At 55.7% G+C, this 27,786-nt stretch overlaps 1 protein-coding gene across 2 annotated transcripts in view; it reads right to left on the bottom strand.

Annotated features, from left to right (window-relative positions):
* ITPK1 (inositol-tetrakisphosphate 1-kinase) overlaps window positions 1–27,786 on the bottom strand; it is a 160,469-nt gene that overhangs the window by 59,208 nt on the left and 73,475 nt on the right. For both annotated transcript variants that reach the window (XM_068541316.1, XM_068541307.1), the window contains exon 3: window positions 7,925–8,050. Coding sequence is in view for 1 of the 2 variants with exons in the window: in XM_068541307.1 (XP_068397408.1) it covers window positions 7,925–8,050 (126 nt within the window). In the remaining variant the exon portion in view is untranslated. The remainder of the gene's footprint in view (window positions 1–7,924; window positions 8,051–27,786) is intronic.

Below are 27,786 nucleotides of genomic sequence, written 5' to 3'. Positions count from 1 at the left end.
TCCAACCCTGAGCTGTGAAATGGTGAGTGTCCACGCGCACACAGAGGGACCACGGCCAGCGCGCCGGGTGAGCGCAGGCTTCCGTGTGGCTGTCCCTCCCACCGCCCCACCTAGTGCTGTACAAAGTCCATCTCTGCTCTGGGCAGGTAACAGGCAGGGCCATAAAGCTGTGCATCTTCCTGGGGGGCTGGCCTCCCCCTCCACAGGGAAAGGCCCTGCAGACACTCAATGGCCCTAAATGGCCCCAAGCTCCCTGGGGCAGAATGAGAGATTCACAGCCACTGCCTGCTGGCCTGGCCTGGGCGCACAATGGGCAGATTGTGCGGCCACTTCCGCCATGGGAGGAGGGGCCTCGTGACCCAGGGCAGCAGTCATGGGGAGGCTGACCTCACGGCCTCCCCGGGACAGGATCTGTCCTTGGGCCAGGGCCACCAGATCTACCCAGCTCTGCCTCCCCTGGCCTCTGCCGGCCAACATTTTATCATCGTGTGGCACCAAAGATGTCAGAGCAATGCTAGACAGTGACCGGGAATCACTGGCTCTCAACCCTCCAGGGGTCCGTCCGCTGCCGGCCAAAGCCCCTCTGAAGCATATCTGAAAAGAGCACAAGCCGCCGTCTTATTGATTGGCTGTAGGCAAGTGATTTAAACTTCCTTGGGCCTCAGTTTTGTCACCTAAAAAAATGGGGAAGTAATTCCATTTTTTCCATGGATTGATGTAAGTACCAAATGAGATACAAGATGTGGAGTGCCCAAGGCAGAGAGGGCCACCTGGGATGTGCTCGGGAAACAGTGGCCTCTCCCGCGGCTCCATGGTGACGGCCTGAATCACTCCCTGGTGCTCTGGGCTCTGACCCCCGTCCAGAAGGCCCACATGCCACCAGGCACTGCCCCCAAAACAGACAGAAACTCACTTAACTTTTGATACGTTTAGACGTCATCTTCTTAATCAGATTAGAAAGCCTCCAACAACAAAAACTGTTGTTCCTTCTACTTCCCCTCGGTGCCTACAGCACACAGTACAGAGCCCCGTGCTGGCAGCTGCTCAATAAACATCTGAGGTCGACAGGGTTTGAGTCAACATAGCTGTGAAATCATTTCGGAGCCAGAGGGGTCTCGGAGTAAAACGGAGCTGTGGTCTTGGAGGTGATCACTGCTGTTCACGGCAATGGCCTTTTGGATTGGGTACCACTGCTCTCAATGCCACCGTCTTCTGCTGGCATCCTGGCATGTTCCTGGCATGGCAGGCGGGGAAACCGAGGCCCAGGTGGGTGAGCTGGTGAGGGGTGGAGCCAGGCACAGTATCCAAAGTCCCCCTGAAGGCCACCCGGCCCTGCCTCTAAGGACAGTCCATATTTCCACCCCCCGTCCCAGAGCACAACTCTCACTTGGGGACACTTTCATAATCACTGTCTCACTGACTTCTCTAAGCGCTCTCAAGTTGGCTGCAACCGACAGTCACAGATAAGGCTGCTAGACTATCGTCAGGGTATGATAACAAGCCGACACAACTGAGTGGTCACTAAGTGCTCCAGCCGGGCAGAGTGTTTTACATGTGTTCTCACACGCCAGGCGCTAACAGTAAGAGTGGTGAACGCTTACACGCACTTGGGGCCGAGGGCATCATGCATGTTAACTTGTTGAAGCGTCTTTTTTATTTTTTACAAGAAAAGGGCCCTGTGTATTGTTGTTCACCACGTTCGGCTCCCCGGCCTGCAGGCGGCTCCTACGTCCCTGATCCCTGCCTGGAGGACCCGTGTGGCCACTGAAATGTTAGGAGTCCCCAGCTTGTGTCACTCTGGGGCAGAAACTAAGAGCCAGGACGAGCTTCACTGAGGTCTCTTCCCTCGGCCACCACGACCCGTCAGCAGCTGCCCGTCATCCGGGTCCCAGACGTGCAGCAGAGCTCAGCCAGCCCTCGGAGGGTGTGCAGTACAGGGTAGAAGGAGGCCTGTGCTGGGTCCCAGGAGCTGCTCGTTACTGCAGCGCGGCTGAGCCAATCCCCACAGAATGGAGAGGGAGAGGTCTTGAAAGTCACCCCCTCCGATGTCCTCCAGCATCTCAGGAGGACACTGGAGCCTGCAGCTACACTGCCAGGGAGCGGCGGGCCACATGCGGGCCCGCTTCCTGCCCCGGGGCCGGGCCCCAGCAGATTCTCAACTCTCGCCTCGAGGATCATCAGTGCTCTGAGGGCTGGACACGTGTTAACATACTCAGTCCCCCCACAGTCCTGGGAGGTGTGGACGACGGCTGTCCACTTTTTATAGACGAGGGAACTGAGCACATGCCAAAGGCCAGCCGGCAAGCAGTGGGGAGGCCGGCTCTGAATCCAGGCAAGGGCTCGAGTTATCAGCGCTCCTAACCACCCTGCTGTGGGCGCCCAACAGTCTGGAGGAGGAAAAAGGCAAATCTGAGGGCTCTAGACATTTGCACACAGAGTATAAGGAGGGCTCCAAGGAAGATATACAAGTGTTCAACAGACACGCAGAAAGATGCTTGACATCATTAGCTGCCAGGGAAATTTTAAACCAATTCAAAACTACAAGATACCATTGTACGCCCACTAGGATGGCCAAAATCAAAGTCAGATAAGTGTTGGCAAGGATGTAGAGAGACTGGAACCTTAATATGCGGTGGGGATCTAAAATGGCACAGCCACCAGGGAAAATAGTCTGGCGGTTCCTCAACTGACCACCTGCCCCAGCAATTCCACTCCTGGGTGTATACTCCAGAGAAATGAAAACACACGTACGCATAAAAACATGCGCACGAATGCTTCCGACAGTGTTCTTCATAACAGGCAAAAGATGGAAACCACCAACTGTCCACCAGCTGATGACTGGACAGACACAATGTGGTCTAGCCATACACTGGAATATTATTCAGCCATGAAAAGGAAAGCAGCACAGATTCACGGTACAACATGGATGAACCTTAAAAACATTATGCTATGGGAAAGAAACCAGTCACAAAAGATGGTATTGTCTTTTTTTTTTGGCCTCTACACGTGACCTGTGGGATCTTAAGTTTCCCAACCAAGGATTGAACCCGCACCCTCAGCAGTGCAAGCGTGGAGTCCTAACCACTAGATCACCAGGGAATTCCGAAAGACGGTGTATTATATGATTCTATGCATATTAAAGTCCAGAACAGGGAAATCTATAGAGACAGAAAATGGTGGTTGTCTACGGCTGGGGTGGGCAGCGGGTGACAGTTAAAGGGTACAGCATTTCTTTCTGAGGTGATGAAAATGTTCTAAAACTGACTGTAGTGATGGTTGTACACATCTGTGGATACATTAAAAACCATTGGATGGTACACTTTGAAAGAGTGAATTGTATGGTATGTGCATCATATCTCAATAAACTTGTTTCTTAAAAGGATAAGGGGTAGGGGGTAGGGAGTTGGACTACTGAAATGCTACTTCCTTTCAGGTAATGATGACAAAGAACCAACGTGCAAAGTGTGCGTTCTCTGCCGACATCCCCGCGGCAAGGGAAGAGCGCCCTCCCAGATCCACTTCATACAACCAAACAGCTGACGGGACCCGAGAGGTGAGGGGGGCGGGGCATCGTCCTGCACGGGCCCAGGAGGGCCAGGCCAGACCGTTCAGAGGCTGGCCTGTCACGGCTGAGCAAGGAACGCTCAGGACCACAGAGGCCCTGGAGTGAGGAGGGGTCACTGCTGAGCCTCTGATGGCATGAGTCCCTCTCCATCTCAGAAAACTGCCAGGTTCCAATGACCACGGTGTCCCCACTGCTTGGAGTTCAACCTGCACTGGCAATTCCCCCTCCTAAGCAGGGCCTCTCGTTCCAGTCAAATCTGATCTTATCGCTCCCACCCCGAGCCTTCAGGATAAAGTCCAAGCCCCACAGCCTGGTGTGAAAAGCACTCTCTCCACTCTTATGGTCCTGCAGGTCCCCACATCCGAAGGGAGGTCCACGTGTACCCAAAAGGCGGCGCTGTCTGCCTCGTGAGCCCGCCCCGCCCCCTCCCAGCTACCTACTGGAGCCACTTTCTCCCTCCCCTGACCCGCCTGGGCGCCCTGCACCAGCCCCGCACCTACGACACTCTTCCACTTCACAGACACGTAGGCGTGTCTCCTACGTACCAGGCACTGTGTGCGGCAAAGGAGATACCCGGGGAGCTTGAAGCAGACGTGATCCCTGCCCCTGCGGAGCTAACCCCCAAATGGAGAGACTGGCAGAAGCAACCAGTAGAGAATGACAAACTTCCAAATGGAGGGAAGGAAAGGTGCAAAGTTTTAAGGGCCTGGGACAGGGAACGTATCCTAGGTCAGGTAATCAGAGAGACATCCCTGAGGAAGGGACACCTGAGCTGAGAGCTGGGGGTGGGGACGAATTCCAATTAAGGGAACATCCTGTGCAAAGGCACTGAGGTGGAAAAGAGCTCAGAGCTTGAGCAGCTGCTGCAGGAGGGCCAGCAAGGCAAGGAAGGGGCGGGTGGGACAAGGTGAGGCTGGGGAGGCGGGGAAGGAGGCCGCGGCCAGACTGCAGGCCTCACGGGCCATGTCAGAGGCTACAGTCTTCACTATCATCACAATGAAAAGGTGTGAAAGAGTTTTTAGTCAGGACGAGCGGGGATCAGGTCTGCGTGTCTCCTAGTTCATCACTCCGGGGTCCGCAAGTGCAGTTCCTGTTTCGCGAGGCCTCCCCTCCGGGCTGGGAGCTCCTGTGGATGGTGCTCAGCAAGCAGTGTGCCGCCGCAGAGGGAGCTGTCCCTGTGGCCACACAGGGGGTCCAGGGGCCATCTGGGGGACACTTAACATCCTTCCAGCTAATGAAGATGGGGAGGAGAGGTGACAGTTTAGACTCATACCTCCTCCTTCCGAGCTCATTCAGGGAAACCCCAGGAAGATCCACCTAGACGGCACCACCTGACTCATGGAATACAGTCACCATAACGCTTCTAGCAATTCTGGGGCAGCAGCAGAAGGGCCACCCCCCTCACCCTCTGGGCCACACCTGACAGCTGGCCCTGGATGCCACAGTGAGAAGGCTCTCGTTGCTCCCCTGAAGAAGCAGCTCTAGAGGCCAGGAGACCCTCCCACCACCCCAGCGCCACTCACCCCCATGGACTCGGCCCCCAGGGGACCTCTGTCCAGGTCTGTTCCCTGATAACTGAATCTTGGGCAGAGCCTCGGCGGCACCAGGCTGTCGGCTCCACAAGAACCTTGGCGCAGAAAAACAACTGAATCATCCTGACGATTCTCCAAGCCAAGCCCTCTTGAGGACAATATTTCTTTTGGGGTGGGGGGAGGGAGGTGGCAGCTTGGGAGTTGATTTCTATGGCAACCAGCTTTAGTGATCTGCATAAGCTCCAGACACACAACCCCCAACCTGTCCACAAGGGCAGCCAGAAAAAAAGCATAACCTCTCAGCTCTGAGAATTCCTGTCCATCCCTGGGTCCTGGAGGTTTAACGGAAGCATCCCATGGGCGGAATGCTCTAGGGCTGTCAGAAACATCTCAGAAACTCATCTATCTTGACCCACACAGCCCCAAGCCACTTCCCCAGGGACCCGAATATTGGCTTTGGTGAAGGCCCTTCGAGCTGAGCCCCTTCTGGGGCAAACCACCTTTCTCCGTTTTCTTACAACAAAATGCAGAAAGGCCAGCTTTGCAAACCCAAGCCTGGGGCCCCGCTTCCCAGTCTCTGAAATCTGAACGTCCCTCTGCCTCTCCTGACCCTGGGCCCCTCCCCACACCTAAGCCCGTGCCTCCCTGTTCATGTCCCGAGAATAAATATTAAAACAGGAATCTGAAAACAACGGCACGGTCAAGGTCAAGTGTCAGTCTATGGCCTGGCTCTGAACTTGAATCTCGTATCTCGCGCAGGGTGGAAAGACCAGGTCAGCGCCGACAGCCCGGGGCCCCGTGGCGGGAGGATGGCCTGCGTGCTGCTGAGCAGGCCTCACCTGGCACCTCTCAGTCCCTCTCTCCACCGGCCCCTGCCCTTCTCCTCTCTTCTCGGGGGCCTGTGCAAAGTGCAGCCTGTCACCCTTCTCCCCAAAGGATTGTGCTCTTCGCAAAAGAGGAAACGTCCCGGCCTTAGCAGATATCCGCTTCATGCTCAAGCACAGACGGCAGTGAAAATTTATCCCGGAGATACTGAGGCTGGAAGGTTATCCTGAGGTCACCTCAGGCATCTGAGGGCCGGCTGCTGTGTGTGCCCTGGGTGGGACAGACTCCTGGGACCCAGCCGAGACCTCCCTGGGAAATGCAGCCGGAGGCTGAAACCCTTGAAGCTGCACGTCCCCACGTCCTGCCTGACACGCTCTCCAACCTTCTCTGCACAAGAACAGGAACACAGGGGACCAAGTTCCCCTTCAGTGCTCAGCCACCGCCTGCCTGCGCCGTGGGCTGTGGGTGTGCGTGCGGGGAGCAGGGGATGGGAGGCCCCCCAGGGTTGGTTGTTCCCTAACTCCCCGTCCTTTATCTAAGAAAGTAATGACACAGGCAGTAGCGGTGGGAGCAGCTGTAAGAACTCAGCAAATATTAGACACTTCTACATACTCCAAGACATTTACTTCTCATAGCAACCTGCCCACCCTAAGAAGTAGGACCTAGCGGCAACCCCATTTTACAGAAGAGGAAACTAAGGCTCGAGGGGGTCATGTGATCACACTGGTTATCGACCACCAACTAAGCACTCGCTGGGGCCTGAGCACCGGGTGAAGCACTTCTTACGCATCGTGTTGTTTACTCCTCCCAACACGGTATGAGGTTTTCCTGGTACTAACACCATTTTACAAATAAGAAAACTGAGGCTTGGTGAGCTCACAGAGGAGCCCAAACACGCCTTTCCCCACGGCCCCCCAGCCCCATGGAAGCGGAAGAGACTTCAGGTTGCTGGCCAGGCAAAGGCCCTGCAGGGCACCACGTGTGGACAGCACACCTCCCCAGTTGCGTGGGGGAGTGGGAGGGGACACCAGCAGGGCCACAAACGGGCCACCAGGGCTCATGGAGCCACTTGCTCACGGGAAGCGGGAATCTGGCAGAGTCGGTCAAGGAGGGGGCGAGAGCCACAGGGAAGTGAGGGAGGCTGAGGTCACCGACCCTGGACACATGGGGGAAAGAAAATGCTGTCAGCAGGAGGGCTACTATGTGGCGATGAGAGTCCCCTTTGTCCTGATAAAGAAAGACAGGACGTCAACCCTCCAGTTATCACACACTGCAAAGTGCTGGCTCGAGCATCCCTCCCACAGGGAGGCCCTCTCTCTCGGCTGCATTTTCACTGATAACATGACCTTGTTTTTCATGACCCCTGAGCCGCTTTCCTGAGGAATGAATCACACACTTGTCCACAACACAGAAAACACAGGGCAAGTCAGCGGCGGCAATGGCAGCACCCCCTAAGGTGGCGGGCGGGTTACCGTGGGGTCAGGACCCAGGCTACTGGGGAAACGGGGAAGGGAGAAGGGAAAAGCCAAGAAGACTTGGTCCCAGCTCAGAGATGGGCACACAGAGTCAAAGCCGTGAGCTCGGAGAGGGGTTCTCCACCAAGGCAGGACTCAGGGGCCAAGGGCAGCCGCTCCAGTTCAAAGGCCCTCGGGGGTCCCTTTCTCCAGGGGTGGCAAGAGGGTTCCGCCCCTGTACCAACTCAACACCTGTGGCTGCGGCTGTGTGTCGCTGAGGACGCAAAGGCACGTGTGGACTCTGCAGTGCTCAGATCGGTAAATCAGGTCTCTAAGCGTAGAGGGCAGAGAGGGTTCCAACCGTGCCCTGGTTCAATCCCGTCTCGCCTCCGACGAGACGAAGGCCCCGGCAGGGAAGTGCCCGACCACAAGCCCATGTCTTCTTGCCAGTGGCAGAGCCGTGTGTACACAGTACGCGGCAAGACAGCTCCACGGCTTTAGAAATGCACAGAACCACTCCCGGCCTTCCGCCTCACCCCTCCACGCACCTGGAACCTGTGCACCAGCTCCAGGGACTGGCTGTCGTTCTGGTCGGCTTCGAGGATGACATCGGTCAGTTTGTGGATGATGACGTCCAGGGGGCCCTGCTCCTCAACTGGCCGGCTAAGGTTCAGCTGCAAGCGGGAGACACAGAGAAGAAGAACAACTTCAGCTCCTGGGCCCGCTGCCCCGTCTACCCCGTCCCCTCTGCACGTCCCCGCAGCACGGCGAGGGGGCAGGAGGGGGCTGGCACTCGTGGGACAGGACGGGACGAATGGGATGAACTCGCTGAGGGCCTGGAGCCCTTCCGGGGCAGGCCCTGTGTTTACACTTCTGTCCCCGAGCCCCAAGCGGCCCGGGACACAGAAAATACACATGTGGAATCAGGGTGATGAAGTATCTGTGGGTCAGGGGAGAGTCACTGTGAAAGCATGTACTGGCCACACTGCAGCTGCCCTACCACCCAGGTTTTTCAGGTGGGCACACCAGGGTTCAGGGAGGTCAAGTCCAACGACTGAAGTCACACGGCCAGACCTGAACTGAGATCCAAGCGGACGCTCTCTCCACAAAACTACACACAGTCTCGGCAAAGCTGTGATCTGCGCGAATCTAAGAGCTGCTGCTTTGAGACACCAGAAGCTGGCACTTCACACTGAGATCAGGGCCTATGATGACAAAGTCAGGGGGCACTGGGCTGCCTGGGGTCCCTGAGGCACGGCTCGCCCTGCTCCACTGGGGGACGTGTTTGTTTTTTCAAGAGCATGGGGTTGGGAAGATCGGGCCCCGAGGGAGCCAGAGCTGCTGGCTGACAGACAGTCGGCATCACCTGACCCCCAAGACAGGAGCACCTGCCAACAGCCGGGGCCGCCTGACACCGAGCTTCCTGACTGGCCAGATGTCTGCCGCCCGGCACGCGGCCGCCACCAGCTGCACGGCCCGCTCCCTTGGAGGTGACGGCGCCAGCCCGGCACCTGGCTGACCCCCCGGGTGGCCTCAGCAGAGGCCGGAGACGGCCACCAGCCCCATCCCTGCCCTCAGCCCCACCCCCAGGGGGGCCTCCCTCCGGGATTCCTGGCTGTTTGTTTCAAAGTCATTCATAAAGAAATCACGGTGACAGCTCTGGGCAGACACTGTGCTAAAAACGTATGTCCGTTCGTTTCTTTTCATTTTCAAACCACACAGTGAGAAGCAATCCCACAAACACAGACTTCTGAGACCTGCCTAGGACCTCACGGTGAGAAGGCAGAGCCAGAGCTGAAGCCGGGCCTGTCGTTCAGCGCCTGTCCCACGCCCCATGCCTGCTCTGTGCCATGGGAGGCTGTCCTCTACAGCCACGACCACCGGCTGCCTTGTCCTCTGGCTGCTGGCCGAGTCCGGCCATTTGGAGGCACCAGCAGAAGATGGGAGAGGAGGAGGGGAGAGGAGTCTGGCTGTTTGCTCCCACCGTCCCCATTGCGCAGGGCAGCCCCTCTCCCAAGACCACCACTGTCTCTAAGCTCTTCCTTCCCCTAGTCCCCTGAGGCCTGCGGTGGTGACAGCCCGCCATTCTCGGGGTACCTCACCACCTCCCGCTGGCTCCTTTGACCCTGCCCACACCTTGCCATCCTCCCTTATTTAAACTCTTTTTCCGTTAAGGCTTCGGAATGTGCCAGCTCTTTTCTGCTGATATCCTTAACTCCTCTTTTTTATTGTCTGCCAGGAAAGATGTTAAGGGATTTTACCTATTTGGAAAAAAAAAAAAAAAAAATCCCATGGACTTCACCAAAAGAAAATACTGAAGAACACCGATCCTTCCCCGTGGTGACTAGCCTGTGTACAAAACAGCAAAAATGAGACCAGCTGAGAAGCTGCCCATCTTCTGGGACTCCTGGACGGGGAAGGGAAATGGCATTTGTCCTCACAGCACAGCCAGGAGCTGGGGGTGACGGTCCCCCTTCAAAGACCAGGACACCTAGAGCCCAGGAGGAAAAATGACTGGGCAAGGCCTCGCAGGTGGGAGATGGCCCGGCTGGGGCCTGGACAAACAGTGACACCAATGGGCTCAGCCCGCAGCCAAGCTGCTAGGTGTCCTGGGGCCTGTGCAAAAGCCTAGCAGCATCCCTGGGCCTCAGTTTCCCCTTGGATAAAAAAACAGGAAACTCCAAGGACCTTTCCGGTTCTGTCCGCGGATTCATTATTACATTCCCATCCAACTCCACTTCCCAGAATAAAACAGAATTGGAAGGAAGGCAGAGCAGCCAGGGGGAAGTGGGAACAGGGGCAAAGAACACCTCATTCTCAGAGGTGCCACAGACACAAGCCCATTTGTGTTGTAACCGCGGCTCCACTGTGACAGGCACCAAAACAAGAGGCCAATATTTTCAGACCAAGACAGCCACGGATGGAAGAGAACTGGGTCACATGGTGATGCTGGGCAGGGCGCCCCGGGCCTCAGAAACCCCATCCCAGAGGGAACATTTCCCATGCAGCAAGAGGGGACAGAGTCAGCCCCTGAGAGGAACCTGGCGTCCCAGTGCGTTTGAGGAAGGAGGTGGGCAGGAAATGCCCTCAGCTCAGGCTCGCCTGGCATCACCCAAGGCCTGTAGACCTGACAACCGTGGGCTGTTTGGAAAATAAGCTCCCCGCGTTCCCAGCCGCCCCACTGAAGGTAAACAGTTGAGTTTTGGAAGCCGGCCACCTTCCTTTGTGTATTTTCCAAGCATTTTTGTGCCAGTGAAACCCTTTCACGAGAACAGCAATCAGGACACACGTCAGGCCTGGACGGTCTCCGCTCAGCATCGCTGCAGCCTCCTTGCTGGGGCCCAAGCAGAGCTGCCAGTGGCTCTAAAAGGCCCTCCAGCACCGCCTTTCCTCAAGGGACCAGACAAGCCTTGGTCATCCTGAGGGGGTCTACCCCAAGGAGCCGGCAGTCTCTCCCCACTGGCTGGGAAGGGGGAGAAGGCCCTCTGGGGCTGCATCCTCAGGAGTGGTACTCAGTAGGCTCTGGGCGCACGTGGGACAGAACCCAGGACCCTGCAGAGGGGGGGACCCTCAGAGGGGGGATGACACAGGAGGGACCCTCAGGAGGGGGAGGCAGTGCCACAGAGGAGGGGACACTGCAGAGAAGGGGGACCGCAGAAGACAGGACCCTCAGGAGGGGGATACTGCAGAAGAGGGGACCCTCAGAGAGGGAGGGTGTCAGAGACGAGGGGCCCTCAGATGGAGGGTGCTGCACAGAAGGGAACCCTGGGACCGGGGGAGGCACCTCAGAGGATTCATTCCCCACATGCAGTGGGGGTGGGGGCTCGGGTGGAAGTGAACTCACTTCAGTTGTGTCATTTTGTTTTTCTGACCACACTCTGTTCGCAGAAAAGGGCACTTTCCCAGGGACCTGTTCTCTTCCTCAGAAAGGGTCCCTCTCAGCCAGTCACAAGGTGTCCCGATGAAAGGGCCGCCTGCCGTGGCCAGAGGAGGTCTGCAGGCGCCACGTTTCCAATTCATGCCATCCTGTGAGGCCAACGCTGGATGCTGTTCTGTGAGCGCTCAGAACTCGGAGCAAACAAGGGCCCCCTGTTTCCTCAGCGAAGAAGGCAGTGAGGCGGACTAGGGTGGAGGGAGGGCTGGGAGGAGATGGGACAAAGGCCCGCGGACCCCGGTGGCCTAACAGTCACCTCTGGCCTCCGAAACAAGCAACCCCATCGTGCCCAGGCCCGGACCCAAGGTGAGCTGGGCTCCGCCTACCCCTACCTTCCCCACCACCTGGTGCAGGAAGACAGGATGGGATAATGGGCACAGCAGACGCCTGGAAACCCCTCCCGGCTCAGATGCTTCTGGGCTGGAGCAGGTCACTTAATTGCTCTGTGCCTCGGTTTCCCTATTCATAAAATGAGGATGTCGTAACTACACCTCCCAGGGCTGGATGAGAACATTCCGTTTAGAGATGTGGCACATGAGCCCTCCAGACAAGTTCCTGCTTCTGCTTGGTCACTTGTTAATTCGACAAGTATTTTCTGGACCCCTCCTGTGTGCCAGGCACAGACGACGACCCCTGCCCTCTCAACTCCGGGCCTCAGGCGGCCGTAGGAACATCTCTGTTCACTTTGGATGCAGCCCCAGCTGCCCCAGACCTTGCACAGGGCAGTGCTCTGCTCCTCTGCCAGAGCGAGCCCTCTGCCTGGAATGTCCCCCACCCCACATCCCCCTGCCCACATGTGAGCTCTTACTCATCTTCCAAGTCCCAGCTCAGAAGGTCAATCCTTTTCCAGACTTCTGAACTCACCCCTCCCCAAACAGGAAGAATTAATGGCTCCCTCGTCTCACCCGTGTCCCCAGGACCCTCTGCACATCCCTCCAGGATTGCACTGTAACTTCCAAGTATAAAGGCATTTCATTAACCCTCTGTCTCCTCCACACGACCGTGAGATCCCCAAAGACCAGGGCTGGGGCTTGGCATCCCCAGGACCTAGAACCGGGGCTCCAGGCAAGAGCTCGGTAAACGTTTGCTAAATGCGCTGGCAGTTTTAAAGAACAGAGTGAACAACGCAGACCAAGAAGGAGGGACTTTCCATAGAGCAGGGTGACTCTTTTCTGCTAAGAGGGTTGAAATAGCCTCCCAGAGGAGGAGGTGTCCAGATCAAGCCATGGAGGGGAGAAGGAAGAATGGGACCCCCAGAGATGGGCGGCGGAAGGGAGGTGTAATCCAGGTAGAGGGGGCAGCTGCAAAGATGCAGGACTCACCTGCATTAAATCCTCTCCTGTATCTATCAATTCCAAATGCCTCAGGTGCCCTAAGCTACCACCTCAGCAAAAAGAGCTTTTCCTACAGCACTGGCCCCTGAATGGCACCTTGGGCAGGGGGGATAGGGTGAGGGGTGGCCCATAACCACCCCTCTCTCATGCCTGATCTGCAGGCTGGAAGCCGAGGACCCAGCGGAAGACTCTAACGCCTAGGGGACCAGAATTCGGCTGTGGTATGAACAACTAATAAATCTTCAGTGCATTAAGCCACTAAGAATTTGGGGTTGCCGGCTTTGGCAGTTAGTCTACCCTAATACAGTCCCCAGAGGGGAGAGTGTGGATGGGGGAAGGGCGGGGGGGTGCCAAGATGAGATCAAAGGCAGAGGGTTTCAGCTCTCTGGAGGGTTCTCTGGGCTGTACTTCCAGCTCTCCCTTTGCTCCCAAACTCCCGCACGTGCTTCCCTGACGTGATCAATAACCAGCCAGATACAAAAGAAGCAGGTTCATCGGGGAGGCTGGGGACTCGGGAGAACTGGCTCCCACCCCTGCTCACGCTCGGGGCCATTCATCCTCTCTGGATGCAACATGCAAGGTGTTCTACCCAGAGGCCTGGGCTGCTAAAAAAAGTCTACACTTCTCTGAACACCCAGACAGGCTGTAACTGACCTCTCAACTGCAAAGGCTGCAAGTGAAGCCAGTGAGGACATCAGGCAGGTGTGGTTACCATTTCACAACCATGCTCGGCAGCCGGGTCTTGTTAGGAGTGGCTGTGAAGCTATGAGGCCTGGCACATTATTTAAGCTCTGTGTCGCTCTCACGGGTCCCCAGCTCAGGCTGTTGTGAGAATTGAACGAGTTAATGTGTGTAAATTACTTAGGACGGAGCCCAACACAGGGCAAGTGTGCAAGAGCCGTGCACCGGTGCCCGGACGAGGCTTCTGGCCTGAAAACTCAGGTTCCGAGGGGGGTGACCACACAGGCCTGTCCTCAAATGGGGTTTTCCTGGATGATAGGAGTGTCTTTTATTCTGATGGGGCAACACTTGGTGGGCTGGATAGGGGTGGGTCACCAGCAAGATTAAGGCATGATTAGATCAAGCCATGACTGCAACTTTCAGCTCTGCTCCCTATCCTTTGGCGGGGGGGCGGGGGGGGGGGCGGGTGCTGGAAAATGAAATCGTGACAAATCATGCCTTTGTGATGAAGCTTTCACAGAAAATTCCACAGGTACAGGGTTCAGGCAGCGTCCTGGCTGGTGAGCACGTGGAGGGGCTGGGAGAATGGGTTGCTCAGAGGGCACGGAAGCCTCTTCCCACGCACCTTGCCTGACGCACCTCTTCCATCTGGATGTTCAACTGTATCCTTTCCCATAACCCTTTATAATAAGCTGGTAAATAGTAAGTCCACTGTTTTCCTGAATTCTGGAAGCCACTCCAGCAAATTAATCAAACTAGAGGAGGGGGTCATGAGAACCTGTGACTCACAGCTTGAGGGGTCAGGAGCACGGGTAACAACCTAAACTTGCAATCAGCATCTGATAAGTCCACAAGGATTCATCTTGTGGGACTGAGTCCTTACCCTGTGGCATCCGACACTCATCTCCAGGTGGTTGGGGTCGAAACTGAGTTAAACCGTGGGACACCCAGCTGGTGTCGCAGGATTGCGTGGTGTGGGAAAAGCCCCCTGACACCTGCTATCAGACGTGGTGAGTGTGTAAAATTGTGACAGTAAAGGAGAATTGCAGGAGGTATGCTTTTCCTATTCAGTTGTGCACTCGAAAAAGATCAGCTATTCCATTTCCCTATTCTTAGTCTTCACATTACTACTGACCAGTGGAAATTTCCCCCACGTACTGTTAACAAGAGCTCAGGTGCAGGCGAGAATTTGAATTCTGCAAAGCTAGGTCACTTGTCCTAGCTCATATTAGACTCCTCAATGTGTTCACGCTGCCACATTAAAATGGACCATCATTGTTAATGATGATAAGTAACACAGAGTCCTGACTTTGGGCCACAGACGAGCTAACAAGCACTGACCGCAGGAGATGCAGGTGAGGACACTGGGTCACAGACAGGTTAAGTAGCCTGCCCAAGGTCATCCCATTACAGCTGCATGGGAACCTGGTCTCTCTCCTGCCAAAGCCAGACAATTAGCCACTAAGCCAAAGGGTGCCCCGGGCACCTGGGCTTTCCTTCCATCCCTTTTCTGCCCCTCAATTCACCCCTGCGGATGGCGTGTTTTCAGCTGTGACTTTCAATGCAAGTCACTAGATGAAAAGTTTTTGACTCAGCCAAGGTCCAGACTCAATGGCCGTGATGAACAGCAAGTGGGCAGAAGTCTGATTTATTCCTCTGGACTCTCCACAGGTCTGAGAAGCGGGGACAGAACTGCCATATGCAACATGGAAAGGCCCCGCCAGGCAGAAGCAGGGCTCTCCCGAGAGAAAAGTCAGGTCTGGTGCCTCAGGGACAGACTGCAAAAGGGTGCCTGGCCTCGGAGGATGCAGCCCCAGTCCCGTGTTTCTTGGTGGGGTTGGTTCCAAAAGATGACAGGGGAGAGCAGCCCGAAGGCCCTTCCCAGCAAGAGCGACTCTCCCTCCCAAAGGAGCTCAAAGTGGCCCTCAGAGACCTCAGGAGCTGGGGGTCACGTGGGACTGGCCACCAAGACCTGCAGGCTGAGCCAAGCACGACGCTGGTCACCCCGGCAGCCTCTGCCCCAACACTCCCTGACCCACTGCCCCAATCTCTCAGCAACTGGTCTCCAATTACTAGCATAACAAACAACAATCTGGTTAAGGCAGAAGCGTGGATAACCTTTCTCCCCAGAAGAGGAAGGGCCAACTCGCTTCAACGGCCTAATGATGAAGGTCCCTTGCGTGCAGCTCCAAAGTTCTGGGAATCTGCAAGCCAACTTTATCTCAAAGAGCCGGAGAAGTCATTGCCTCTAGCACTTAAGACAGTGTTGGCAAAGCCTTAGTGCCAGGCTGAGCCCTCAGCAGGCCGTCCGGCAGGCACGGTGCCGAGGAACAGTGTCATCTCTGCCTTCCTGGAGACTTCTCTGCTCTCGGACCCTCCAAACCCTCAGCAGTCACAGTGCTTGCTGGATCCGCTTCCTCCGAGACCAACCAGTAACTGCCCTTCGGGTTCAGATCGGACTTTTCTGGGGCCCAGGCATGATGCTTACACCACTGGTGAGTTTTAGAAAAAAGAGTTCTCCTTGGCCTGTGTGCCCTCGCTGAGGTCCAGGACTGTGTCCTGTTCCTCCCTGTGACCCCTGCATAGCCTGGCACAGTGCCCGGCTGTGCCAGAGACCAGCTAACATGTGCTGAAATGCTTCCCTGAGGCTAGAGACTCAGACCATCCACCCATCAACCTACCCATCCGTTCACACAACGTTTATTGAGCACTTACACAGCCACCCCTCCAAGTAAATGTTATCCCCATTGTGCACTGAGAAAATGAAGACAGAGGACAAGGTAACTTGCCCAAGGGCACTGCCAGTGGGGGGCAGGCCCAAGGGATTTCTGACCCCAGTCTCTTACCTGCTCCTTTCCCCACAGCCATCACCCTCATTCTGTTTTCAGCATGCTGTCCCGGCTCCCAGGGGCCGGGACCCCCAAGGTGCCCTAGCTTAGTATGCCTACACCGTGCTCAGGGAGGGGGGTTCCACAGGGCCCATTGGAACCCCCAATCAAAGTCTTCTGCAGAAGTCCAAGTGGTCCCAGGAACAAGCTGCAGACACCCTGAGCCTGGCAGGGTGAGAAAGTCGAGGGTGCCTTGGGGCCACAGAGCAAACAAGGATACATGCCCAGGGGACAAGCAGGGTGCTGTGCACGCCCCAGTTCCAGCACTAGGTCGTGCACCCTGCAGAGAGGCGGCCTGGCCTCCACAGGGAGCCCGAGACGCCCAAGGCCTTACAGTAGCTCCGTTCTCAGCCAAGCTAGCAGGCCATGAACTTCCGGGGGCTAGAAAGGCCGGGCTCCAACCACAGCACAGAAGAGCAAAGGATGAGCCACCCCTCGGTCACCCACATGGCTTCCTGGGCTTGAGTCTTGCCCTCCCAAGCAGAACATGAGCGTCTTGAGGGCCCCTGCCTCTGGGTGTCTGTCTACAACCAAGTATAATGCAGGATCGGAGAGTCACCAGACACTGACCCTCAAGGACCCAAGAGGGTGGATGAGGAAGAGAGGCAAAGGGACAACAGTCCCCCCACAGAGAGGCTTCCGTTCACCTCAGCTGACCATCCCAAAGCTAAAAGCCTGGGCTGAGACGGGGTGAGGCTCTCCATCCGAGCTCTCAGCCAGCTCAATTCAAATGCCACCATCCCTCTTCCAGAGCCCCCCGACCCCAACCCTGCACCGGCTCTCACCTTTCTCCCTGCACTTCCCACCGAGGATTTCAGATCAAGCACTGACTGACCTGGATGCCAACTTCCCTCCCAGATGGTAAACTTGAAGTTGGTACCCAACGCATGCTGCATCCTCCACCCGAACGACACGCGCGGCCAACGAGGTGATGGAGGTGTGAGAGATCGGCACTCCGCGGGCCACAGGGGTGAGTGTCTGCAGGGAGCAGAACATGACTGCAGGATGTGCAAAAGCACATGGGGTGAGACGTGTCTCATTTGACAAACTCTCAAAACATCAAGAACGCAATAACAGCAATCCTTGCTTCTGCTCTTTAAGATTTAAATAAAAGAGAAACCGCCACTGCTTCACGAATCAGACACAAAAGACTGTTCTTCAGTCTGGCCTTGTTTTCTCGGAATCTCAGTGTGTGGGGATGATGAGAGTACCTGCTTTGTAGGGCCGCTCTTTCAGCCGTTCGCTCATCCTTTCACCCACCCGTGCACCCAGCCGTGCATTCGTTCACTCACTCAGCAGTTCCTGTGAGTGAACACTATGTGCCTGGCTTTGCTTGAGTGCTGAAGATACAACAGTGGACAGCACGGCCAAGGTCCCTGTCTCAGGACCTCATACTCTAGTGGAGGAAGATGGACAATAAACAAATAAATAAAATAATTTCAGGTGCCATCAAGCGTCACAACATGAAGAAAATCAGTGTAGAGAGCATACTGGGGCGGAAGGGGGTGGGACGGACTCAACAGAGAAGGCCTGTTAGGAGTTGAATTCTGTCCCCCCCCAAAAACGTTAGATTGAAGTCCTAACCGTCAGTACCGTAGAAGGTGACCTTATTTAGGAACTGGCGCATTGCAGATGTAATTCGTTAAGCTGAGGTCATACTGGAGTAGGGTGGGCCCCTAACTCCATATGACTGGTGTCCTTATAAAAAGGAGGAATTTGGGTGCTGACACACATCAGGGAGAATGTCACGTGAAGATGAAGGTGGAGATCAGGGTGATGCATCCACAAGCCAAGGACACCAAAGATCACCAGTAACACCAGAAGTTAGGAGAGAGGCCTGGCAGGTCCTCCCTCACAGCCTCAGAAGGAACCCACCCAGCTGACACCCTGATCTCGACTGCCAGCCTCCGGAGCTGTGAGACAATACATTTGTTGTTTAAGCCGCACAATCTTGAATTCGTTACAGGGCAGCCCAGGGAACTAACGTGAGGCCTCCCCAAGGACCCACCATCTGAGCTGAGACCTGAACAAGGAGAAGGACCCAGGAATGATGGAGGAGGAACGGGGAAAGCCAGGTGGGGCACCGAGCACAGGCTGCATTGGGGGTGGGGGGTCTCAGGGGGAGGGGGACAAGGACATGGGGCAGGTTGTGTAGAGCTGCCAGGGACGGGAGTGGGAGTTGGGAAGGTGGTGTCCGCAGTGGGAGGGGAAGCCCCCGGAGGGCGCTGGGCAGGGAGTTACCTCTCAGTTCTCTCTGAAGAGACCACTCTGGAAGTTAACACCTGTGAGGTGTCGGCAACCGGCCTCGAACACACTGGAAGCACTTAACATGCACAGTTGTCAATTTTATGGCCTCACAGAACAGAGGGCTTAAGAAAGAACTTCAAAAACCAGGATACTCTGAAGAGGGCAGGTCAGGAGCCTGCACTGACCGGCCGAGTAACGGGGGGCCATCACTTTCCTTGTCTGTAATATGAGGCCCCCGGGGCTGGTACCCAGAGCTGGTGGGATGAGAATAGCTGACCACCCCCAGCTGGGATTCCCAAACCATGCCCCCTTGCTCCCTGCCCAGCCCTGGCTCCCGGCCCAGGGTGGTTTTTTTCCTGCTGACAACAGAAAACACATCTCAATGTTGCCTTTATCTCCACGATCTTTGCAGAACGGCAACTGGCAGCTCGGGTCACAAGCGGCTAAGAATTCTCCAGGCCAAAAATACATACTCTTTGTGCCTCCTCTTTAACAATAAGAAAGGAAAACTTTGAGTCAAACTTCTACAAAGCCTGCAAAGATTATTTTTCAAGCCCCAAAGCAGTACCCTTTCTATAGTCATTTATTTCCAGTCCAAAGAGAGCATCCCTTGAGGCAGTTTCCAAACTGGTATTTGATATAATGTTAATGAAAGCATTTTTTAAAAAGTAAACACATCCCATGAAAAAGAGAAGTTCAGTACTCTCCAAATCGCTTGAAAAGGCGCTGGGTAGTATCAAGTCAAACTGGCATCTTTAGCGCAAGGCTCAAGTATTTTAAAATGCTCGTGTGCACTGGCCACTGACAAAGGGAGAAAGTTGGCGCTAGAACCCTTCCCGAACTCACTTGGGAGAATTCTAGAGAATGCCGGGTCCCAGAAATGTAGAAACTTGACCAAACCACCACGGAAAATCCTAGACAATGTATGTGCCCACCCCTGCCCTGCAATGGGAGGAAGTCCCCAAGGATCACCACACACCACACGGGAGGGGGCAGCTTGATGCACTTCTGATCAGCAACTTCCCGGAGTGGCACGTGGTGACCCTGATAAGTTGCTAAGACTCGTGACGGGGAGACTGCAATGCCCTCAACGGCTCTGAGCAGCTGGCTTTAAGCTCAGCTTTTAAGCTCAGGTCAACGGGTGACAGTGGTGACAGGACAGCTCACGCACCCTGCGAAGCCAGCCCTTCTGGCCGGGGGTGGGCCTGCGTCCAGGCCTTCTGCAAAGGGCCTGGCAGTTCCATCTCACTGCGGCAAGAGCTGCTTAGAGGCGCTTAGGAGGCCTCGACAAGGAGACGCCGGGAAGAGACTCAGAGTGAAAGCAGAGAGCTGAAAACGCCCGCGAGCACGGCAAAGGCTCCACTTCCTAAAGCAGGGCGGAGGAATGAAATCAGTCGCGGGTTTTTCCCAGGGTCTACAAATAAAATCAGCAAGTCCATTCTCTACGTCTGCATCTTTATTCCTGTCCTGCCCCTAGGTTCTTCATAACCGTTTTATTTTCTTTTTTTTTTTAAGATTCCATATATATGTGTTAGCATACAGTATTTGTTTTTCTCTTTCTGGCTTACTTCACCCTGTATGACAGACTCTAGGTCCATCCACCTCACTATAAATAACTCAATTTCGTTTCTCTTTATGGCTGAGTAATATTCCACTGTATATATGTGCCACATCTTCTTTACCCATTCATCTGTCGATGGACACTTAGTTTGCTTCCATGTCCTGGCTACTGTAAATAGAGCTGCAATGAACACTGTGGTACACGACTTTTTGAATTATGGTTTTCTCAGGGTATATGCCCAGTAGTGGGATTGCTGGGTCGTATGGTAGTTCTATTTGTAGTTTTTTAAGGAACCTCCATACTGTTCTCCATAGTGGCTGTATCAATTTACATTCCCACCAACAGTATAAGAGGGTTCCCTTTTCTCTACACCCTCTCCAGCATTTATTGTTTGTAGATTTTTTGATGATGGCCATTCTGACTGGTGTGAGGTGATACCTCACTGTAGTTTTGAGGACACGGGGAGGGGGAAAGGGAAGCTGGGACGAAGTGAGAGAGTGGCATGGACATATATACACTACCAAATGTAAAATAGATAGCTAGTGGGAAGCAGCCGCATAGCACAGGGAGATCAGCTCAGCGCCTTGTGACCACGTAGAGGGGTGGGATAGGGAGGGAGGGAGGGAGACGCAAGAGGGAGGAGATATGGGGATGTATGTATATGCATAGCTGATTCACTTTGTTATAAAGCAGAAACTAACACACCATTGTAAAGCAATTATACTCCAATAAAGATGTTTAAAAAAAATTAAATCAGCAAATGCAAAAGTGTTGTCATAGATTCTGCTCAGAGGCCTGTGACTCAGTGGAATTTGGTATTAACTGCAGTCCTACAGGTGAGAGGAAGACCCGAGGGTCACCCAAACTAAGCCTGGGGGGCGAGGGGACCAGGTTCAGGAAGGTCCTGGAGGGGGTGACATTGAGTTTAAACTAACTGCACTAGCACAGCTGCACCTCAGAGGAACTCGAAGAAACAGCCACTGTATCAACGCACAGGGTTGCCAAGCCTAGCGCGTAGGTACTTTTTCTCGTCTAGCAGGAGCCTTTATCAATGTTGCACACAGGGGACACTCTTCCCATCATACATCCCCCAGCACCTCCTCTGGGCCTGGCCCCTTGCTGGGCACAGGCATAAGGACCAGGGCCGAAGGCAGAGAGAAAACCAACCAGGAATCAGTACACAGTGACCACGGGGGTGGCCAGGGCAGGAGTGGAGGACCGTGCAAGGGGTTAGGACAGCCAGAGTCGGGGGTGAGGGGTGTAACCGAAAGAGAGCGAGCTTCGTCAGGGAAGAGGCCACACTGGAACTGATCCTGAGCAGGGGGCCATGGGGCCAGCACGTGTGAAGGGGCTCAGGTCAGAGAAGAGGTGGGAGTCTGGGGACAGAGGAGAAGCCAGAAAGAGGGTCACACAGATACCTCAGGGCCTCAGGAGCCAGGGAGGGTTTGTAATGGGAGAGAATGGCCGTGTGTGTGTGTGTGTGTGTGTGTGTGTCTAGCAGGATAAGACCACGGCACAGGAGGGCTCCTGGGCAGCAAGGGGGCAAAGAGAAAGGTGTAGAACCAGGGCAGCAATGGGGGTAGGGAGGGAAGAAGCAGGAATATACAGGGGCCGAGTGGCTGGGGACTGAGGATGGGGTGGGGTGTGCACACAGGACATATGCCTGTCAAGCAGTAGGGGTATGGGGTGCTGGCCACAGCCTTTCTCCAAAGCCACGAGTGGAAGAAAAGAGTGGGCTCTCACAGCTACTGAAGCCCGCGCACCTAGAGCCCGGGCTCCGCAACGAGAGAAGCCATCGCGATGAGAAGCCCACGCACCACAACGAAGAGTAGCCCCCCACTCGCTGCAACTAGAGAAAGCCTGCGCACAGCAACGAAGACCCAACGCAGCCAAAAAAAAAAAAAAAAGAGTGGGCTCTGACGCCGGGGTCCCAGACCCCCAAAGTGTGAGCCCCCAAAAGCGATCTAATATTTTCCCCATTGGTCCTGCCTAAGCTCTGATCCGACACCCTGGTCGCAGTGCCCTCCCTCAGCATCCTGCCCCAGCCAGGCCCTCAGAGGCTGGCTGACTTAGGAGGGAGATCCCGCAGCATCCAGCAGTTCCTATGGCAACCACCCCTTCCTGTCTCTGCAGGAGGGGGAGACTCTGGAAAACCCAAAGGTAAAGCAGCGGGATTTGCTGGAAGGCAAGGAGACCCTTGAGTTCCTTGAGCCTGACCCAGAAAACTCTCCTTCTCTCTGGGGAGCCTACAAGCGTCCTCAGAAGGTGACTCCAGTCCCTCTGCCCGGTTATGCCTATACTCTTTTATTTGTGTGCATTTCCAGAACCTTCTGCCAGGAACGGACATGGGAGGTGGGCTCTGCCATAGCTCTGACCGTCCTGGGTTGAGATGATCTGTCTGCTCTGCTTCCCCCGCTCAGAGGGCGGGGCGCGTCCTAGTCACCCGTGCAAGGTGGGGACTCGGCAAATGTCCCTGCTGGCTGAATGGATGCGCGCCGACCCGCCCAGCAAGGTCAAGTCAGAAACTGAGATGAGAGCCGCGGCAGTGAACTCACCGGGTGGAGAGGACAGGTCACAGCTGCAGCAGAGCAGGCTGCAGAGCTCCAGCACACGGGGCAGCGGGCCCTTACCGCCAGGCCCAGGCTTCGGTGGGCCCCTCCGCCCGGACGTCCCCACCCTCCTGCAAACCCCTCACCTCTCAGGCCTGGCGGTTCCTCCGCAGGCCTTTCCCTCCCCGCCCCACCCCAGGCAGCACCGAGGGGCCGGTTCTCTGGGCACCCCTGGCCTACGTGCCGGCCTGCTGGTGAGCACACGCCTCTCTCCCTGGAATCTCCCAGGACAGTGCCCTGCTCCCCCCGCGCACCGTCCCTTGTCTCATTCCCTCGCTGATCCCGGGGACCTGGTCAGGCCACTTCACAGTCATTCACTCAACACACAGGAACCAAGCTCTCGCTGTGTATGCACCCGACCCCAGGCCAGGGTGGCAGGGAAGGCTCTCGGGGGCAGACGCAGGCACCATGGGGCAGTGAGGCATAAGAGAACAGCAGCTCTTCCAGAATGACCAAGAGTGCGGCAGGGACACAAATGAAGGTGCAGTTATTCAAGCAGGCGGTCAGGAAGTCCACTCAGAGGAGGTGGCCAGTGAGCTGAGCCGTGAAGGTATGTCTGGGGGCGCACATCTGCACCCATTTACCAGGGAGTCCCAAATCAGCATTGCAGACCAAATCGCCATGGAAATCCTGCATCTGGAATCCAGGGAGAATGGGAGGTCAGCAGATGGCCAAAGAGGCAGCGTTGCCTCGGACATAGGGCTCGGAGAGCAGGGTTGCTGGAAGGGGCAGCAGAAACCGGCATGGCTGATCCTGACACCAGGAATGGGAAGGAGTGGTCCACGAGGCACCACCGAGGCCGTCCAGGACAGCAATAACCATAGGCTGAGCGGTGACTAGTGCCCTGCAGCGCCGCACCCGTCTAACCCTCCTTGGTACTAGAAGACAGCAAAGCCAGGGTTCAACCAAACCTGAGTCAGCCTGGGACCTGAAGGCCGGGACCCTGAGCGTGGCCCGGCCAGGGGTCCGTAACGGTCTGGGGCCCATGGTGTTGAACCGTGGGCCTGGATGTCCCAGACAAAACTTGGTGGGAAGAAGTATGTGGTGCCAGGTGGCTACCCCTTCCCAGCCTTGACCTGAGCACTTTGATGACTAGTTCATGGTTCTCTAATTCCCAAAGAGCACCCTAAGAGAGGATGGAAACAGGCGGGAGGGCGTGTTCACCAAGGCCACCCCTTCCCCAAGCCTCAATTACGAAATCAGTGAAATCTGCCCCCTTCCCAAGGAGCTCACGATCGGCAACCTGGAGGGCCACAGGGAGCAGACGAGGACACGAGACAGACACTGTCCCCATCCTGCTGGGAGCCCTGCCCCAGGATGCCTGCAGGGTGCAGAGGACTGCAATGTCCGAAGGGCATATGGTCAAGGCCACAGTGAGAAAAACTGCAAACGTCTCGTGGAGGTTTAAGATAAACTCAAAGACAGGGAGAGAACACAGAGAAATGGGACTTAGGCTCCTCTTATAAGCAGCTGATTACACGTTCTTCTGACGTCACCAACGATTAATAAACACGGCTTTCTCCGAGACGCTGCCGGGGGCACACAGCCCATCTGACCCCCCAGACTTGTTCCGTTGGCTGGTGGCCCCTCCCCACTGCTCCCCCCACAGGTCTCTGGGGCAGAGGGCTCCCCTGTCCGGCTCCATATTTTCTCCCCGCTGCCCCCACCCCCCAAGCTCGGACCCATCGCCTGGGAACACTGACCCTATTCTCTCTGCTCTGGGATCATGACCCAGAACACGAGCTGCCTTCTCTCCCACTCATCTCAGTACCAGGGGGCAGGGAGAGAGGATGGCTCTCAGAGCTGGGAAATGCTAAGACAAATCTCCCTGGAGCAGAGCCAGGAGGGGCCGGAAGGATGGACAGCTACCAAAGCGAGGCGACCTGGAAGGAAGAAAACGGCCGTACCTGCCAGCGGTGCAGCCCAGACCACAGGGGGGTCGCTGGGGGCCGTACCAGCCAGCGGTGCAGCCCAGACCACAGGGGGGTCGCTGGGGGCCGTGCCTGTCAGCGGTGCAGCCCAGACCCCAGGGGGGTCGCTGGGGGCCGTACCTGCCAGCGGTGCAGCCCAGACCACAGGGGGGTCGCTGGGGGCCGTACCTGCCAGCGGTGCAGCCCAGACCACAGGGGGGTCGCTGGGGGCCGTACCTGCCAGCGGTGCAGCCCAGACCACAGGGGGGTCGCTGGGGAGCGGGGAAAACCCCAGAACAGAGCCTCCAGCTAGCAAAAACCCCGATATTCTCCCCACCCTCATCCACTCAACAATGCTCCTTTTGTCTTGGGCAGTGACCCCACTTGTCAGGGCTGTTCCTGGACAAGGCTGGCCCTGAGGGCTGTCCCCTGCTCCCTGGGTGGCTCCCTGCTCTGGGACAGAGCCTGGCTGACTCAGTCCCAATCCCTGGGGGCCACAAAGCAACCCCCCAACCACAGCACACCTCCCTGCCAAGCCCCTGGCCCCAGGACAAAGCCACCTCCATGTCCCTCGCATGGTCAGCAGGGCAAGAATGACAGGAAAAGAGATGGAGAGCACTTCTTCACCCAGGAGGTCAGACCCCACCTGCTTGCAAGGGCGGGGAGGGGGCATCTGCCTTTATTTCAGAGAGGCCCAGGGGTCAAACTCACACTGAGTTTGAAAACTCTTAACAAAAATTCAAAACTTAGCAAGGATTCTTTAAGGTATTTCAAGAAGCATGAAGGCTGGGTCTCACTGTTGGAGTGAAATGGCAACCACAGATGAAGGCCCAGCTCAGGCTTCGATCTAACCCCAGGCTGGAGCAGCCTGACCTTCACAGCCACCTGCAGGCTCGGTCCCTTCACACAGGGGAGCCGGGCCTGGGACTCAAGAAGAGCAACTAGAGATGGCGGGGCTGGAACACAAACACAGCTTCCAGAAGGGTGCGGTCTGAAAGCCCAAGACAGTAATGCCACTTGGCGCCCCACGAAGCCCAAATGGGACTCGGGCTCCTCTGCTTGCCAGGAGCTCAGATTCTAGAGTGTTCCACAGCGGAGACAAAGAAAATCAGGCTGACTGGAAAGATATCAGATGTGGCTATGAAGTAATGAGACTTCCTGATCAAATTAATAGCTGCTCCTTGTAAGAGATGTTTAAATTCCAAGTTAATTATTCACACCAGATAATTCTTCCTGGATTTCAGAGGTAACCAATACTATCTTGGTATACATCCCTCCAATTTTTAGGTATATTTTCCCCAAATTGGAGTCATACTACATAAACAGATTTGGATCCTACTTTTTAAGTAAGTGTGCTATAATGGACATTTTCCTATGGCATTACATGTTCTTCTAAATCACTGACATTTAAAGACCAATAAAGCATCATTTATTTCACCAACTCCCTACCGTTTAACATTTGGTTGTTTCTAATTGTACAATAACATAAGAAAAAGGATTAAATTGTATCCCATATACTCTTTTCTTAAAAGGGAAAGAAGAGTGGGATATACAGTTAAACCTGTAAAACCACTTTTCAGAAGACAAAGAGGTAAGCTCCAAGCAACTACCTAAAACAATGCATTTAGAGGAAAACCTCATTTCTTGATCCTGCCAGAAAATAAGATGTTCGACAACTACTCCTAATACCTGTGCCCTGTTTCTTGCTCAATTCTCCTCTGAACTGAGCCCCAAAAGATGTTTCCCAAGTTCTGCAGTAAGTTCCCTGTGCTACTGCCACTGACTGCCCCCCTCGGCTGCTAGGGCATCCTCCTGCACCCAGCTCCCGAGGGGGCCCAGCCACGACAAAAGCCCACCCATGACTCCCCTTATGCTACCAAACGAAGCCCAAGCCCAGAGTTCCTGAGTGCCTGCCTCCAGCTGGGATCCGGCCGCAATCTGCCTTCCCCGGGGCTCCTGTCGGCCAAGCAAGACTCCTGCTCACTGCTCCCCAGGAACCCTGCATCCCCACCTCCTTGTTTGGAATAGGATTTCCTCAATTAATCGGCCCATCAACTCCTATAAGAATCCTCCTTCGCTCTGTGCCTACTTCTTTATAAACCTAAGACCCACAGACCCTGCCTGGGTGGCCACTCAACCCCTCCGTGCTTCAGCTACCACTGAAGGGGGGAAGGGAGGCACCAGCCCCTGAAAGGGTCACTTGAAGTGGCTGCTGACACTTGGAGGCCTCTCGGGATCAACATGCCCTCCCCACTCGGCACCTCCAGCAGGCCAGTAGTGCCCGGGCCGGTGTGTGGCCTCGATACCACTGGATGGGCTGACCCCAGCAGGTGAACACTACCGTCATTTACATCTCATTGATGAGGAAAGAGATTCTAAGAGGCTATGAGGCCAGGGCCAGGCTGTACTGGCAAGTGGCAGAGCTGGGCTTTGAATGAGGCAGGCTGACCAGAAGGAAGGGAGGAAGAGGAAGGGGAAGGGGAAGGGGAAGGGGAAGGGGAGCGAGAGGGAAGAGAGCGAGAGGGAGAGGGAAGGGAAGGAAAGGAAGAAGGGAAGGAAAGGAAAGGAAGAAGGGAAGGAAGGAAGGGAGGAAGGAAGGAAGGAAAGAGGAGGGAGGGAGGGAGGAACCCCCTGCATAACTGAATTCTATGTTCTCTCCTCACAGTCACACTTTGTCCAAACCTTGCCCACAACCTCCTCCCTGCAGGCCTTTTATCCCACAAAGTTCCCTCTGAATGCCCCCTCCTCCAAGAAGTCTTCCTTGACCCTTCCCTGCAGGTAGGCATGGCAATCCTTCTCCCCTTCCCTGCTCTCAGCATGTGTCACTCCCGAGTCCCAGAGACCAGTGGGTTCTGGGGTGTGAGCGCAGAACTGCCCCAGGGCTGCCATGAACAGCGCCACACTAAGAAGGCCAGCGTGCAGCCCAGAGTCAGCAGGAAGCCAGGAGAGCCACGCCCGGAAACCGGACCCCAGGAAGGGAGGCTGCACCCTGAAGCACAAGGAAAGTGGGCCCTGCAGCCATCAGAAGAGGACGCACTGCACAGCCCAAACCCAGGCACGTGCGCTGCCTCCGGCCGGCTGGCACCTGCCTCCGCAGCCATGAATGCTCCTGTCCCTGCTTCCTGGACAGCAGGGCCAGGAGGTGGTCTGGCATGTGCCCACACCCAGCATGTGTCCACGTCCAAGTGCAGGGTGGCCTGGCCTCCACGATCCATGGGAAGACATGTAAATTGAGAAGTACAGATG

The sequence above is a fragment of the Eschrichtius robustus genome, chromosome 1 (genome assembly GCF_028021215.1).
Source record: "Eschrichtius robustus isolate mEscRob2 chromosome 1, mEscRob2.pri, whole genome shotgun sequence".
Classification (NCBI taxonomy): Eukaryota; Metazoa; Chordata; class Mammalia; order Artiodactyla; family Eschrichtiidae; genus Eschrichtius; species Eschrichtius robustus.
The sequence above is the reverse complement of the archived record's forward strand: the minus strand, read 5'-3'. Positions and strand labels throughout refer to the sequence as shown.